The 16992-nt window shown below is 36.6% G+C and overlaps 1 protein-coding gene across 2 annotated transcripts in view; it reads left to right on the plus strand.

The window, feature by feature from the left end:
• Epc2 (enhancer of polycomb homolog 2) overlaps positions 1–16992 on the plus strand; it is a 115270-nt gene that overhangs the window by 34497 nt on the left and 63781 nt on the right. For both annotated transcript variants that reach the window (XM_059260450.1, XM_059260452.1), the window contains exon 2: positions 1824–1983. In XM_059260450.1, the coding sequence (XP_059116433.1) occupies positions 1824–1983 (160 nt within the window). The remainder of the gene's footprint in view (positions 1–1823; positions 1984–16992) is intronic.

The raw sequence follows: 16992 nt of genomic DNA on the forward strand, positions 1-16992 counted from the left end.
TATCAGCGCTTACCTGCCTTTTGAATAACATTAAACACCTATTGGTTGTAATGGTAGGCTAAAATATTATTGATAATTGCTGCATTTTACTTACCAAGCCACCAAGAGCACATATAATGTCTGATGGTGTGAATTGGATTGTGCTTGGAATATGACGCTAAAAAGATGAGCACCACCTTCAAACTGAAGCCATGTATACATACAAATAGTGAGACTATAACGTTTATTTTGCATGACACTATAATGGTATTTAATCTACAAAGTTCATGGTTGAGAACCACTCAATTGAATTACTAAAAATTATCAAAATCTCATAATGTTTTAAGTAAGGTTATAATTTTGTGTTGGGTCCCATTCATAGTTATCTTGCCCATTGTGGGGCTGTGGTTGTGACTGTGCCTGGGGCTGGGACACCCTACATCAAAGGCTTGAATGAAGTTAATATCTAATTTCTTAGATTCTGTAGGACTTCAAAAATTAAAATGCTATTATTAAGAATTTGGCTTTGCAAATATATAGGCAAGTTCATATCTGCTTTGTCACTTAGAATTATGTGACCTTAACAAGTTACTAAGCATATTTACACCCCAGTTTCTTTGTTGACAGTAAATTTTTTCATTCTCTGAAATATTAGGAATCTAGTAGGTGTTATATACTAAATATATATTTAACAGCTTTTATGTGTTGTTACTGTTTTGTACAATTTGTAGATGTATATACGTTTACAGAAGGAGCAGAAATAGCAGTTCCCTAAGAGCATGCTTATGCTTAGCAGGTAGATGGACAAATGAGATTTTTTTTTAATGTATCATATGTAATAAGTGGAATGAAGAAAAAAACAAAGCTTTGCAAGGTTCCCTAAGAGCATGCTTATGCATAGCAGGTGGATGGACAATTGAGATTTTTTTTTAATGTATCATATGTAATAAGTGGAATGAAGAAAAAACAAAGCTTTGCAAGGTGTGATGGGCGAGGTCTGTTCTAGATGAGGAAATCCTAGGAAGGTCTCCTGGTAGATGAAACTAAAGAATTTCAAAAGTAGACTATTTAGAGACTACTTGAAAACAAGAACAAACATTTATGGCTAGAGCAAAAGATGAGAGGTTGAGGTGTCAGAGAATACTACAGAGCCTTAAAGTCATTGAGGAATTTTAACCTTTACACTGATATGATGGGGATCTTTGTGGGAGTGGCAATAATGTATTTACCTTCTAAAAGGTAAAGCTGCTCTAAGGGGAATAAACATAGTAGAACATTTCAGAGGCTGTTGATGAGAAGTGGTTAGAGCCTGTGTATATTTTATAGGAACTTTTTGTTTAATATTTATTCAATATTTCCTGCCATGGTTATTATACTATTTGTTGGACATAATTTCATCTTTATTTTTTAATAGTTCAGAATGTTGTACTGATTAAGTTTCAAGTATAGAAAATATTTAAAATTTAATACAAACTTACTTCCTGTGACTCGAATATTTTTTTCTTGATCTGGTAGTGGTAACAAATACCTCAATTTATTTAGCTAGCAAGGTATAGACTTATAATGGAAATATTAATTCTAGGTTATGAACATGTATATGGGTTTGTCTTTTTAAAACTATTAAAATTGTTATAAAGTTGTGATACTGATAATAAGCCACAGTTATTACAGGAAAATGATGGTAATGCTTTCTGGGGTATGCAGAAAAAAACCCTAAGATTTAGCAAAGGGGAACTGTTCGTAATTGATTTTTTGCAATTAATTAACCAAATAACTTTTAAATAGAATTATGCATGAGTTACTATTACCAACACAACTTATGTTGCCTACTTTACATTTTCCAGGAACATCACTTACAGCGAGCTATTTCAGCGCAGCAAGTATTTAGAGAAAAAAAAGAGAGCATGGTCATTCCAGTTCCCGAGGCAGAGAGCAACGTCAACTATTACAATCGCTTGTACAAAGGGGAGTTTAAACAGCCCAAACAGTTCATTCACATTCAGCGTAAGTTTGCTAATTGATTGTTTTCTGTTTGTAATTTTAAATTACCAGTCACTGAAAATCTTTTATATTGTCTGAGATTTTAAGCTTTCAATTCATATACTCTGATTAATAGAATATTAAACATTAGAGATTTAAGTCTGTTTATATTTTCATTTGAGCTTGAAGATCACTTTGAGTTTTAATAATATTTGGACCCTGTAATGTTTATATAGTATAAGATTTTATAGAACACAGTTTATTATACAGCTAAAAAGATGGTAGGCTACAATACTCAGTAAGGTTTATTTTTAAAAGGTGAGTGTCTATAATGCTCACTATTAGGGCTGTATCTTTAGAAAATTCAAAATAACATCTTTCATTTAAGTTTTTTTGTTTGGTTTGGTTTGGTTTTTTGAGACAGAGTTTCTCTGTATAGTTTTGGTGCTTGTCCTGGTTCTTGCTCTGTAGACCAGGCTGGCCTCGAACTCAGAGAGATCCTCCTGGCTCTGCCTCCTGAGTGCTGGGATTAAAGGTATATGCCACTGCCACCCAGCTTCATTTAAGTTTTATAAACTCTAATTCTAATTTTTTACTACTCTTGTTTTCCTCCTACTGTTAGTACTTAAATGGTCATCATCTTGGACCTTAATATTATTGTGATGATTTCCTAATTATAACATTTACTATGCTCTGTTTTCCATCCTCACACTATTCTGTCTGCTCTCCAAAGTTTGCTTTGTACCATAGTGATCTTCCAAACTTTTCAGTCTGATCCAATCATGTTCTTGATTAAAATCCTACTGTTCCTTATTGCTAACATTATGCACACTGGTGTCAGTGCCTTCATATCTTGTCAGAATTGTCAACATGTCTTAGGTGTTGGGTTACTTGTTAAGATAGAGATTCCAGGGCTCTGCTTGGGGAATTCCTGCTGAAGTATTTATCTCTCTGAGTATCCTTGAATATGTGGACTAGAGATGTATTATTTTTGACAGCACTAGGGATTTAGATCTGGGGCTTTGTCAATGCCTGGCGGCTACTGTACCCTTGGACCATGTCCTCCCAGTGCTGCAAATTTTAGTAAAGTCCCCTCAGTAATCCTGAGACATCACCATACTTAAGAGTGATGATTGTTTTCGTTGATCCTAAGATGTCCATCTTTGGTTTTTCATCTTTAAAATGAGTTTTCGTCTTCAATTGCTGTTGTCCCTGACTGAAGTTTGCCCCCCTGAAGAGAATACTCATGTACTTCTGAGAGACAGCAGGGTACTGCCAACTTAAGGCCACTTGAAAACAGTTGCTTGTTTGTTTCAATCTCTTGGTTTTGGTCTATGCTGTTAGCTTTAATTCAGATTACAAACTGACTCAAAGATCAGTTCTCTAAGGATTACTGCCCCTGTTCTTTCACCTTAGTAAACTGAGAAATAAAAAGGTCTTTTTTTTTGCTGTCCCCTGCTTGTTTGGCTAATTATCTTACACTTAAAGTATCACTATTAAACATTCTAATAGTAGGACTCGATCATCAGGCTTTAGGATCCATACAGTAATGCTGTATCTTACAATTGATGACAGTGTAGATAGAACTCAAAAGTAGAATGGACATATGACATTCTTTGTGACTGGGCCATACCTTAATCTCTAGTGTCATTTCCTATTGCTCTTCCCCTCATGGTGTCCAGGAAGTGCTGGAAATGACCTACATTTCCTGTACTTTACATTTTCTTAACATGCATATTCAAAAGTTCTTTTCCACCCCTACAGCTCATTTAAGACCAAATCCCCTTAAGGAAGTTTACCCTACCTCTTCTCATTCTGTCTCTCCTCTTTGTTTATCTTGTGCTTGAGTTACTGGCTGTAATAACCATTGGTAGTCGTTCTTTCTGTCTTTTAGACTGTGACCCCTGGTGAGCAGATAGTTTTTTCTCTCTTGTTGATATGCTTGTTGACTCATTGTTTTTAAATGATTCTAAAAATTAAGCTCTGTGGGGAAAGAACGGTTTTCCAGAGACCTTTTTTCATTGTGTTTTCTTTCTGTGATGGAACGGATCTAGGCAAGTACCTTACCACTGAGCTACACCCCAGCCTTTTCTGAGAAGCATTGAGGGGGAATATAGTCACAAACATTATTTATGTGACTTGCTTTCTGTGTTCTTTGACTTTGAATCCTTTCAGTTTATTGAATTTGCCTTTACCTTTATTATCAGTGAGGAATGAGACAGATTTTCACAGTGGGAATCTTAAACATTTTGCTGAGGCCAAAGAATCAGTTGTTCTGTGTTTTAATAGCAGAGCTAAATAGCAAGAGTAGTTATTAAAAATCTTTCTTGGAAAATAAACACCAAAACTAAGTGTAACAAATTTGAATCATCCCCATTGGAAGCAACAAACATGACTCTTACATTGTTATTTTTTCATGTCATTTCGTTCTGTTTGTCAAAATATAGTATATATTGTATTATACATATTATATAGGTAGTTTTATATTCTACCTTTTAAGGTTTTGTATTTATAACCTATAACCTTTAAGCTTATATGTAAATTTTTGTCAAATTGATATTCCAGTTTGTTCACCTTATAGGCCAATTGTATTTAAGGTTAGGTATACTAGATCTCAAGTTCATGTTTAGTTTTTTTTTTTTTTTTTTTTTTTTGTTGTTGTTTTTAATTAGATTTTTTAAAAGAAAGTCTTAAATTTTAAATATAACTTCTTGCAAACCCTGTAAATACAGGGAATTTTAGAAAATGTCACTAAATTTTTCATTTCCTTCTTAATAAGAGATTTGTAAGTATCCCATTTACCTAGCTAGGGGAAACAATCACACTGGTAGGCATTGGCTAAAACTTCTTTCTGTGGCTGTGGGTTTGCTTGGCTGGAGGAAGGGTAAGGGCTGCTTGGAACTCACTTAGGGTTTATACCTTTGCATCAATCACATGTCCTCCTATAATTGTGGCTTCCCATTTCAGAATCTCCCAGCACCTCTCTCTTGCCTATGGGATAGAATTTTTAGTATACTTGTATAATGTAAAGCCTTCCTTTCTGCCTCTCCAACCATGTTTGGCTCCATGTTTTGTTTTGTTTTTCATTATAATGCCAACTTTATTGAACTGAATTAAAATTGACTATCTTTTTCTTCCTCTGCATTCAAAGCTCATTAGGAGGAGCCAATCACATTCACTTTAGTATTTCCATTACCCATGGAAATTGCAATGGCAGTGAACTTTGGTTTTCTAATTTCTCTGACCTTTCATGTTTTAAGCTATAGGAGTAGTGAACTCTCTAAAATTTGCTTTATATATAAAATACCTTATTTGCTTGCACCTTCTTAGTCCTTCTACACTTATTTTTAAGGTAAGTGTTGTCCCTGGGATTGCTGTTAGGAGTGTTTCCTGACTCCTCTCAAAATTCTGAGTGCTGTTTGCTTCAAAACTCCCTTCAGTTGTGATGGTTTGCCTTCTGTTGTCTCTCAGATTTCTAAAATCTGAATCTCATTGCCTAATGTACTATGTACTACCTAACATGATTATGATTACAATTAAATGTTTGTTGAATAAATGAGTAAATGAGTTGATGATTAAAGATAAATGCATACATGCCATGATTGTTCTTAGACAGTAATCTTGCAGGACATACAAATTATATACTAGATTAAATATAAAACTGAAATTATTAACACATACAGTGAAACTTGAAGACTTGCTCTGTGGCATCCAAGTAAGAAATTAAAAAGTGCGTTCCCTTACTCATCAGCAGTGTTATTTTAGGGTAGAAAAATTGAGAGTAGATCAGGTTTAAAGGCACATATGTATAATCCCATTGTATGGGAGATAGAGGCAGGAAGATTGTTGAGTTTAAGGCCAATCTGAGCTACACAGTAAGATCCTGTCTAATAAAACCAAAAGCCAAAAATATAGCTTAGTAGTAGAACATTTGTCTAGGATGTACAAAAACCTTGGGTTTGACTCCCAGCACAGACTTCCTGTCCATTCCCAGCCCCCATGCTGAGAATGGAATGAATCTAGATATGAGATAACCATCTTATTTGTTCCTGTTCTTGTCCTTTTCAGTGTGTTTTCTATAATCACCACACTGGTATTCTGAGAATTTACTCATAACACATGAGGGTATTTCTTTTGGACTTAAATAACTTAATTAATTTTGAGACCCCTTAAGGACAGTGTTAGTTACTTTCAGTCAGTTATTTAATTTCCCGTTACCCCTTTTATTTAATGGGGAAATACTTTACAATTATTTTCAAGTATCAGAATTTTAGAACATGAATAAATTTGAAATGTTGCATTAATGTTAATTTGCATCTGGTTTTACAGTCAGTTAAATGGTTCTTGGTAGCAAGCCTCTATTTCTTGGTTTAAAAAAGGGAAGCTTAACACCCAGTATAAACTGGGCCTTTATATTGTTTTTGTTTTCAGCAAGTGTATGAAATATATGCCAGACTAACATCTAATTTTGCTGCTATCCTTGCAATATTCTTCATTGTTTTCTCCAGTGAACATAACATAACATAGACCCTTTTCCTTGAGACAGGGGCAAGCATAGTTTTATTGAAAGAGTTGAGGATGATCTAAATATGCTTTGATTGAAAGAACTGTCCAAAGCAGTTGCTCAGTTTTATTGCATTTCTACATTAGAATTACTTGGCAGAAAGAATTTCTGCCTGTATTTCAAGGGACATCTTTTTTAACGTCATTAAATATTAAGAAATCAAATTGAACATAGATTGCATGAAATCACATCCACTATTCAAATAAGCAAGTACTAGAAAAACTGCCACTAGTTAGTGGCAGATGGTGTCAGATTTGTGGCAAACACTTTTTCAAGTTAAGTTGCTTCAGGTGTTTAGAAGGATGACTGACATAGTGAGCAAGGTCAGACCCAGACAGCTGCTGCAACCACTGTTGAGGTCAGCCGGCTCTAAAACTCTTCCTCAGGTTGTACAGTACCGCCCACCGTCTCCTGACTCTGACACTGAGGGGAGAAGTGGCAGAGTAATGTTTGGGAAGCTGCTACTTCAGTAAGGAGGAGTATTCCTAACCTGGAAGATACAAATAATATATAAATAATATATTTATAATAATAAATCCCTTGGTCATCTTGGTAGGGAGTTGAAAAAGTCTTGAGTTCAAGGAGAATGCATGCTCCTTTGACCTCAGTGTAATTTGTATGTCTGGTATTTAAAAGGAGGAGGATGGAATTGCCATCACCTAGATTAAAAAATAAAACAGACTAAATGTCATGATTAAAACAATCAGAGAAAGTAAAGCCACTCTGATAGTTAAATTGCATATATTGTAGTATGTAGGTTTTGGGTTTTTTGTTTTTGTTTTTGGTTTGGTTTTTCGAGATGAGGTTTCTCTGTATAGCCGTGGCTGTCCTGGAACTGGCTCTGTAGACCAGGCTGGCCTCAAACTCAGATCCACCTGCCTCTGCCTCCTGAGTGCTGGCATTAAAGACTTGTGTCACCACCACCCAGCTGTGATATGTGTTTTATGTCTATTAAAATATATAAAACACAAAAAATTGAGATTGGCTGTAGAGAACATGTTACCTATTGATAGAAAGGACTGATGGGACATACTTTTCTTTGGCCTGGACAGACAACTAATAAATGGCAGAATAGTGTGCAAGAGAAGAGGCAGAGTGTCAGACACGGCTGTGTGTGTATATGTGTGTGTGTGTGGGGGGGGGTATTGCTGTTGATATGCAAGCACTTAGAACCTTCCTGTGTGTCTTCCTACAGAATATACTGTGGAAAGATAGAGCATGCCTGGTTGTGCTAGTAGGACTTGCCAGGAATAGCACATTCAGCACATTCACCTAGCAACCAGCATCTCTCCTGAAGATGCTGTAGTGATGCAATGCTACCTTGGGAGTTGGCACCACCCAACATCTTGGCTCCCTATCTTGCACAAAATTTAAGGGAAGTTTGCTTTCCTGTCTTACAATTTTGTGGGCTACATACCTATAAAAAATGTTCTCTACCCTAAAATTTCCTGAGAATGCTTATTTCTTAGGATTTTAATAGGAAACTAAACTTTTCTTCTTATATAGTGAAATAGCTAATATTAACTGACCTGTGTCCAGGCTCTGTTCAGTGTTTTAAATTTCATTTACACTAGGCCAGTTGTTTCTCATAGTCTTCCCAGAGTTTTAAGGTATTAGCCTGAACACCCTCAGCCACAATATGCTAGGTTCAGTTACCCATCCTCAATATTTCAAAGGAACAAGTAATTGTGTGAAAAGTATAGAAGAGATTTGTTGAGTGTAGCCACAATGGGAAGAGAATACAGATAAAGGGGGTCTAGTGACCGACCGATAGAGCAGTTTCCAGGATACAGGGTATGAAAATTAAGTTTAAGTGGATGACAAAAGCTTTGCATAGTTAAACTGTGCTGATTGGGATGTTGTCTTGCCCATCGCTGAGTCAGCTTTGTCTTTGGTCTGGTCTTTTCTTGCAAGATGTTCCCATAAGTTATCAGAACTGTGTGACAATCCCTTTTGGGGAAGGCAGGCTCCTCCTGTGGTCTGGCACCAGGCTTTAGTCTTTCTCTTCTGGCAACATGATTATTGGCTGCATTATCCTGAGCTCTTTGTGAAATCTTAGGTTTTAAATGGGTGTCAAAGTCTAAGCTGCCTCACAGCATTCCTTTTATAACTGTGAGAGGGGAGGAGATACTCTAAAGATACTGGTGCCCTTCCTCTTGGCATATTCTGAAACAACAGATCCCAAAGAATTCAAATTTCCACGACAGTGAGGAGCTCCATTGAAAGGCGATGAATTTTGGCTTGTAGGGAAAAAAAAAAAAAAATCCAAGATCTAGCTGAAAAATAAAAAGAGCTTTTAAAGTTTACAAATCCAAAACATTGAAGAGAGAGCTACTTGTATAAGCTGAGCCTTTCAGAGAAAATTTCTTTTGTGCCAGGCATAGTGGCTCACACCTTTAATTCCAATACTCAGAGAGAGAGGTGGGAGAGGCAGGCACATCTCTGAGTTTGAGGATAGCCTGGTCTACAGAGCAAGTTCTAGGACAGCCAGGGCTACACAGAGAAGCCCTGTCTTGAAAAGCCTAAACAACAAACAACAGTAAGGACAATTGCTCTCATTCCAGTGCACATGCATAGTCAGATACTAAGACCATACACAGAATGGGAGAATCAGTTAGGTCCTTTGGGCTTCAGGAACTGACCAAGCAGGTGTGTTCCAGGCTCAGCCAGTTTGTGAAGATAATCACACACCCCTAGTAGCAGGAGGTTAGAGTTGGGAAAGAGTTATGAGGTAATTGCTTATCTCTAAGCCTTTGACTAAACATGTGTGCTTGGTAAAAACTAAGGTTTGCTGGACTGTATAGGACCTTGGTCAAATAGGTTTTATCCATTACAGAAGAAATAGGTACTGTGCCTTTTGACGCTTTCAGATGAAGCTAAAATGAATAATAGAGGTGAGTGGTAAAAAGAATAAGCAATCAGTATAAGTACAGTGATTAAAATAATTGTTTTCAGACTGGAGAGAGAGCTCAGAGTTAAGAGCGAGCACTGGCTGCTCTTCCACAGGCCACAGGTTCAGTTGCCAACCCCAGCATGACAGTTTACAACCATCTGTACCTTGCATGTGATGGTGGTGGTACACAGACATGAAAGCAAGCAAAACTCATACACATAATAATAAATAATTGTTTTCATACTGAAATTGTTGTTGGTTATGCAGTCAAGGTTGTTGGACCATACAGTCTTCTTTCCATGTAGTTGAATAAAGACACTTATCTCATATCCCCCAATATAGACCTTATTCAGAACATAATCAGAAAATTAGTTGGTTTGGGTTTGTTTGTTTGTTTGATTGTTTTTTACTGACTTTAGAATCCCCACTGTTTCCTCAGTAAGAATGAAGAGAATAAGGTTGTGTGTTGAGAGACTGGTTTTTATATTCTGATTATAATGAAAATATTAAAATTACATGGGCTGAGGAGATAGTGCAATGGGTATAAGTGTGCTTGGACACCAAGCTTGATGTTCAGTTTCCTGGAACCCACATGGTGGAAGGAGAGAACTGACTCCTGTGAATTCTCTTCTGACCTCCATGTGCACTTCATTGGTGTACACACACACACACACACACACACACACACACACACACACACACAAATAAAAATAAATAGTTTAAGAAAAATTTATACAATGTTAATTGCAGAAGAAAATTGGTGACCTGTCTCCTAAAGATGGCGAACACATGACAGTTACTCCCTTTGTTATAAATATGCATTGTATTGTATATATGAATATGTGAATCTTTTACACTAAACATATGTGTGTGTGTGTATATATTTTAGAAGAGTGTACTCTAATGATAAAAGGTATAGTATAATGCTGAGCATATGGCATATCCCAGCTATTCAAGAGATTGAGATAAGGATCACTTGAACCTGAACATTCCAGACCGTTCTTAGTAATCTAGTGAGACTCTGTCTCATAAACATGGAACAACAGTAACAACAAAGTATAATATTGGGAGTACATAGGCCAGGAACAGTAATTTATTGTCAGGTATTACATGCTGTACAATTGACCTGTTGTGTTTTTTATACGACCAGAAACACAATATGATTCATACTAGCATTACCCACAAACAAGTGAGTGAGTAATGGGAATTGTTTTTAGCTGTCCTAATCTTGTAGAACCCTGTTATATGTAGTCCATAGTTGACTGAAACATCACATGAAAGACACAGCTGTCTGTGTATATGCTTATGTGTGTGTATGTGCATAAAAATATGTTGTCACCAGTACTGTTTTGAACAAATTATTATCTTTTTACTGTTGTTAGGTAATCAGGGATAAGAAAAATGGTTTTGCCCTTGCTTACTTATTTTCTAGTATTCTTCCTTTCTTTATACAAATCAGATTTTCTTACCCATGTCATTTTCTTTCTCTGGTGGACTTTTAAAATTTCATGTAAGTCAAGTCTGTGGCAATAAATGATCTCAGAATTTATTTGTCTGAAAAGATTTTATTTCTTTATTTTGGAAGGATTATTTCATAGAGTACATGCTTTTAGGGTAGAAGGTTTTATGTTGGTAGTCTTTTTCCCTCAATATTTCAGATACTTTATTCTCTTTGCATTTTTTTTGAGACTATTGAATATAATTTTTATCTTTGGTCCTCTGTAGGTAAGACATTTTCTCCTTCTGGCTTATTTTGAAATTGTTGTTGTTGTTATTACGTATTCTTAGTGTTTGTGTGTACATACATGCCCATGTGTATACTTTTGGGCAGGTGCCACAGTTTGTGTGTTGAGAGTAAAGGACAACTTTTGTATTATCTCTAGCATTAAGTCTTTGGCTTTTATCCTTTTTAGCAGGTTGTGTGTTTTAGAGTTTATTTAGGATTTTTGAAGGAGGGCCATGCTTTGCACACCAGCTGGCCTCAGACTTAGAGTAATTTCCCTGCCTCAGACTCCTCAGAGCTAGAATTACAAGTATGAATCACCAGGCCCACCCAAGAGATGCTTTCCTTAATCATGTCCAATCTAATAAAGCCACCAAAACCACTTTCTGTTGCTAGTAATTTTTATCTCTGCCATTTGTTTAGATTTTTCTTTCTAGAATTTCTGTCTTTCAGCTTACATTATCCATCTTCCTGGCAATGCTGTCTATTTGTTGTTGTTAAAGCCTTAGGCATGTTATAGTTTTCTTAATTCCTGGTCAGAAAAATACAACATTTCCATCAGATCCTAGCTCTGACTGTGGTACCTCTTTAGTCTCTCTTTGCTTTTTACTGTGCTTTATCATGTTTTGCTTGAATGTAGACGTGATGTATTGGGCAAAATGAACTGCAGCAAAAAAGACTTGAATGATATAATGGGGGAGTTAATAGTACAAAAGACAGACAGATGGAGTTGTCTTTTGTGAGCCTGCGGGTCTGGATTGTGAACTGCAGTAGTGCTTCTTAGGAGTTTTCTTTTTTTTTTTTTTTCCTCTCCCTCCCTGTCCCCCTCCCTCCTTCCCTTTTGGTGGGACTAATAATGTGAGTGGAGTTGGTCATCTGTGCCCATCAAGCCTGTTGAAGACTTCAGCGCCTCTGGAATTGGTTGTTTCTCTTCCACCAAATCAGGATGTTATGATAAAACACCAGCAGATTAGGCTCTGGTGGAAAAGCTGATGTTCATCATTTGCTAAGAACTAAATGTTCTGTCTATTTCAAATGCTTCCCTTTCCTCTCCTACCAGAAGCACAGAGGGACCCCTGCATGCACTGAAGACCCACTCAGATACCTGAAGGTGAAAAAAAAATGTGTACAGCACCCCATGTTTGGAAGCTTGGACTTGCCCAGGCCACGTTAGTCATTCCATAAGCATACTTTTAAGCTTGGCACACACCTCCTAATTGGTTCATGATTCTCTGAATTCACCCTGACTGTCTCCAGCTTTGGTGACAGTGACTTAAACTATGACTTTATCAGTTTTTATTTGTTTCCCGATGAAGTGGCAAATTCTAAGTTCCTTACCTGGAAACCAGAAATTCTGCGTATAATTTGGTTTCTAGCTTTCTTTGACAATCTTTTTTTTTTTTTCATTTTTAGATTTCTTTTAATGAAAACAGATATGTTTGGAGGTGATGATGGTATTAATAACAAACATTGCTTGTATTTGTTCATTTGACTTTTCAGTGATTGTTTAAAGAATTAGAAAACATTCAAAAACTTGTGGAAATTTTTATGGTTTGTGTTTTAAATTCCTTCAGTAATCATAAATTTTTCCCTCTTGGCATAATGGAGTTTATTCAGCTTTGGTTAATAACTTTGGTACTATTTGGTTTTAAAATTTTTTTAACTGTTTTCTCTCCCTCCCCGTCTCCCCGCCCCGTCCCCTTTTCTTGTTTATTTTCTCCTCTTTCCCCTCCTTTCTTCCTTCTGTGCTTTCTGTCTTCGTTGTCTTCTTCTCGGGTCTGCCATAATGTTGCACTTGAGATGCCCTGTTCTGACTCCCCATATATGTGTCACCACACTAACCACTCTAAGAGGCCTGTTTCTTTCATGTCATATAGCCTATCCTGGCAGGACTTGCAGAGAATGGCTTCTCAAATATTTGTGTTTAGTTTTATCAAAATGTATGTACAACTTACATTTTTAAAAATCAATTTTTATTTTAAAATGTATCATTTTTTTATTTCAGTTAAAGTGATCTAAATATGTGTATGTGTGTGTATACATGCATATTTTAATTCTTTTAGTTTGTGTTTTTAACAAAGTCTTGCTCTGTAGCTCTGGCTAGACTGGAACTCATTGTATAGCCCAGGGTAGCCCCAAAGAAGCAGTAACCTGCCTCTGACCCTTGAGTGCTGGGATTTCAGCATGTACCAGTACACCTAGTCCAGTGCATTCATTTGTAAGTTTGCTCACTATGTATTAGTTCAGTTTTGTTGATATAAAGAGAATACAGCTTTCATTAACATTTAGCCAAGAATTCCATTTTCTTTATAGTAACTAGCAATTATTTTGCTGTTCTTTCTAGAAACATTTTTAGTGAATTTTTAGGCATTGATTATTCTGGAGCAGGAATTCTTGGCTAAAAGGCTGTATTAAGTATAAAAGAATCTTATCACTGACTGTGGGAACTATTTTTGAAGGATCTAGAGTTAGGCAGGTTGGTTTTGTTTTTTCGTTTGTTTGTTTGTTTGTTTGTTTTATTCTTCTCTCGTACATTACATCCTCTGACCATAGCCTCCCCTTCCTCTGCCCCCTTAGCTCTCCCCTGCTTCTCTCTCCCCCAGATCCACTCCTCCTCCATTTTCCTTCAGGTCTCCCAGGGATATCAACTGAACATGGTATAACAAGTTATAATAAGACTAGGCACATACCCTCATATCAAGGCTGGACAAGACAAACCAGCAGGAGGAAAAGGGTCCCAAGAGCAGGGGAAAGAATCAGAGATACCTCCCACTCCCACTGTTAGGAGTCCCACAAACACCCCAAGCTACACAACCATAACATACATTCAGAGGACCTAGTTCAGACTCTTACAGGCCCCATGATTGTTGCTTCAGTCTTTATGAGCTCCTATGAGCCCTGCTTAAACGATTCTGTGGATCATGTTCTTGTGGTGTCTTTGACTCCCTCTCGTTCCTACAGTCCTTTCTCCCCCTCTTCTGTGGGGTTCCCTGAGCTCTGCCTACTATTTGTGTTTGTTTATTTTTAAAGAGAGTGTGGCTGACACTGGGAGTGAGGCCCCAGCTGCAGATGCACCTCCTCTTCTGCAATACTGAACTACTTTGTATTATAGCTGTGTTACTAGACAGTGGGAGCAAAAAACAGTTTACTTCTCTTTGTTATCTTTATATGGTTCTCGTCTGATACTAGTAGTGTTTAGTTCAAACGTGAAAAGAATCCAATTGAAATAGTTAGGATTTTTTATTTTGGGGGCTATAAAACAACCTTTACTTATATTTGGTATCTATGTGTTTGAATTGGCTTGGGTTTATATTAGAAGATAAAATTGGTAGTGAGAGAAAATTGTGCCTAAACAGACTTTCTCTTTTTGTTTTGATGTAATTTAAGTTAAATTCTTACAATTTAGCATAACTTCCAACTCATGGGAAAATTGCCAGAATGACATAATGAATTCTGTAGATCCTTCTCCATGATTCAGGAAATGTTGAATTAGCAGTATTTGCTGCTGCTTCTCTAGTTTTCCTTATTCCCTGTCATTTTCTCCCCCCCCCCATAGTTTTCATTCAGAACCCTTTAGAGTAAATTTTAGATTTACTTACAAATACATCAATGTATATTTCATAGGAACAAAGGCATTTGCTCATTTAACCATAGTGTGGTTATCAAAATGACTGCATCATCTTTGGTATAATATAATTAGCTAATCTCTTGACTTTGTACATAACTTAATAGCTATATAGCAATGGAAAATTCCAGGGATTGCTTTTCATTTTCTGTCATGTCTCCTCAGATTATTCCTAAATTTTCTTGTCAGTGATGTGCTTAGGGGACAGCCTAATTATTTAGTGAAGGCTCCTTAATTTGTATTTACCAGTTAGGACATGATTCTGACTAAATCTTGGGGTTTTGCTTACTTTTTCATTGTAAAGAAATGACAGAGTATACATTTACCTAAATACTTTTAAGTACATATTATACTAGCCATGGAGACGATTTTGTACAAAAGATCTGGAACTTCAATTTCATTTAGTAAAACTGACCCTCAAGTTATCTTTTTGATAATAATTGCTCATTACCCCCCAGTGCCAGCCCCTGACTACCACTGTTCTACTTTCTGTTCCACGAGCTTAATTATTTTAGATGTCTCAACACTATTTATCTTTTGTGACTTGCTATAATGGCCTCAAGATTCATTTGTGTTGTAGGTTATAACCAGATTTTGTTTTTATAGTGTCAGATAATATTCCACTGTGTGTATCTGCTACATTTAAAAATTCATTCATTAGTATATGGACATTTGGATTGCTTCTACCTATTTATTCTAAATAATGCTGCAATAAGTGTGGGTGTCCACACAGCTCTTCAGGATACTGTTTTCAGTTCTTTTGGGTATAAACCCAGATTGGGTTATTGAATTGCGTAGTAGTAGTTAGGTTTTTGTTTGTTTGTTTGTTTTGTTTTTTTTTCTTTGTGTGTGCTTTGAGAAACTGCCATACGCATTAATGCTCAGCAGTCCATTTTCTGTTAGGTTTTTTTTTTTTTTTTTTTTTGTGTGTGTGTGTGTGTGTGTGTGTGTGTGTGTGTGTGTGTTCGCTAGTGACCATCTTAATAGTTGGAAAGTGAGATCTTATTGTGGCTTGAATTGCAGTCTGATGGTTGTTGATGTTGAGCATCTTTTCATGTGCTTAGTAGTTGTTCGTTCTTCTTTAGAGAAATACCTATTCAAGACCTTTGTCCATTTGGGAGTTGGATTATTTAGTAGGGATTGTTCTTGAATTGTAGTTCTTGTGCTGTAGATAGTATCCTCTTATCACATACATGCTTTGCATTGTCTCCCTTTTTCTTTTACTGTTCTTTCCTTGGCTGTGCAGAAGCTTTTAGTCATAGCAAACAAATGAGAGGGGTGTGTGGGAAGGCTTAGGCAGTGGGAGAGCTGTGGGGTGACAAGTTCCAGGTCTGCCTGGCTTACACTGTGTGGGCCTGTTAGAGGTGGGGTGGCGAGTACAGGGAGGAAGATGAGTGTGAAATCCTGCCAGAATTGCTTCCTGTGATTTCTTCTAGTAGTTTTGAGTTTCTGGTCTTATATCTTGGTCTTTAACCCATTTTTAGGTTTTTGGGTTTTTTTTTGTTTTTTCCTAGTATAAGGTAAGACTTCACCTTCATTCCCCCATGTGAATATTCAGTTCCCATTATCTGTTTCTTCTGATTGGGTCATCTTGGCACCCATGTCAGTCATTTGAATATATACATGAGGGTTCATTTCTGAGTTCTCTGCTTGGTACAACCTTGCACTCATATCATACTTTTGGATCATTGTAGCTTTGTAGCTTTATATTTTGCAATTTAGATCTTTCATATCCTCAGCACAGCTATTTATTTATTTATTTTAAGTGCCTATATTGGCTCTTTTTTAAAAAACTTTTTTTTATGGGCATTGATGTGAAGGTGTCAGATCCTCTGGAACTGGAGCCGCAGCCAGCTGTGAGCTACTGTGTGGATGCTGGGAATTGAACCCAGGTCTTCTGGAAGAGCAGCCAGTGCTCTTAACCGCTGAGCTATCTTTCCAGCCCCTGAGCTATTTATTTTTTAAAGAACTGGGAAAATCCTTAGCAAAGAATGCCATTAGAAAAATAAAATTATTAATTATCCTCCAATTTTGCCTTATAGGTGTTTTCTCAGTTCTATTAAGACTGTTTCTGATTTCTCTGATATCTACTATGCACTGAGTTCAAACCTGGCTCATTGTTGTCTTGTTAATGATGAAACAGCTAGTCTGATGGAGAATGCTGCTGGTGCTTCTGTTCCCGACTGGTTAAGATTCTGAAGATACATTCTTTTGACATTATACTATGA

Source organism: Peromyscus eremicus, chromosome 4 (assembly GCF_949786415.1).
Source record: "Peromyscus eremicus chromosome 4, PerEre_H2_v1, whole genome shotgun sequence".
NCBI classification, from domain to species: Eukaryota; Metazoa; Chordata; class Mammalia; order Rodentia; family Cricetidae; genus Peromyscus; species Peromyscus eremicus.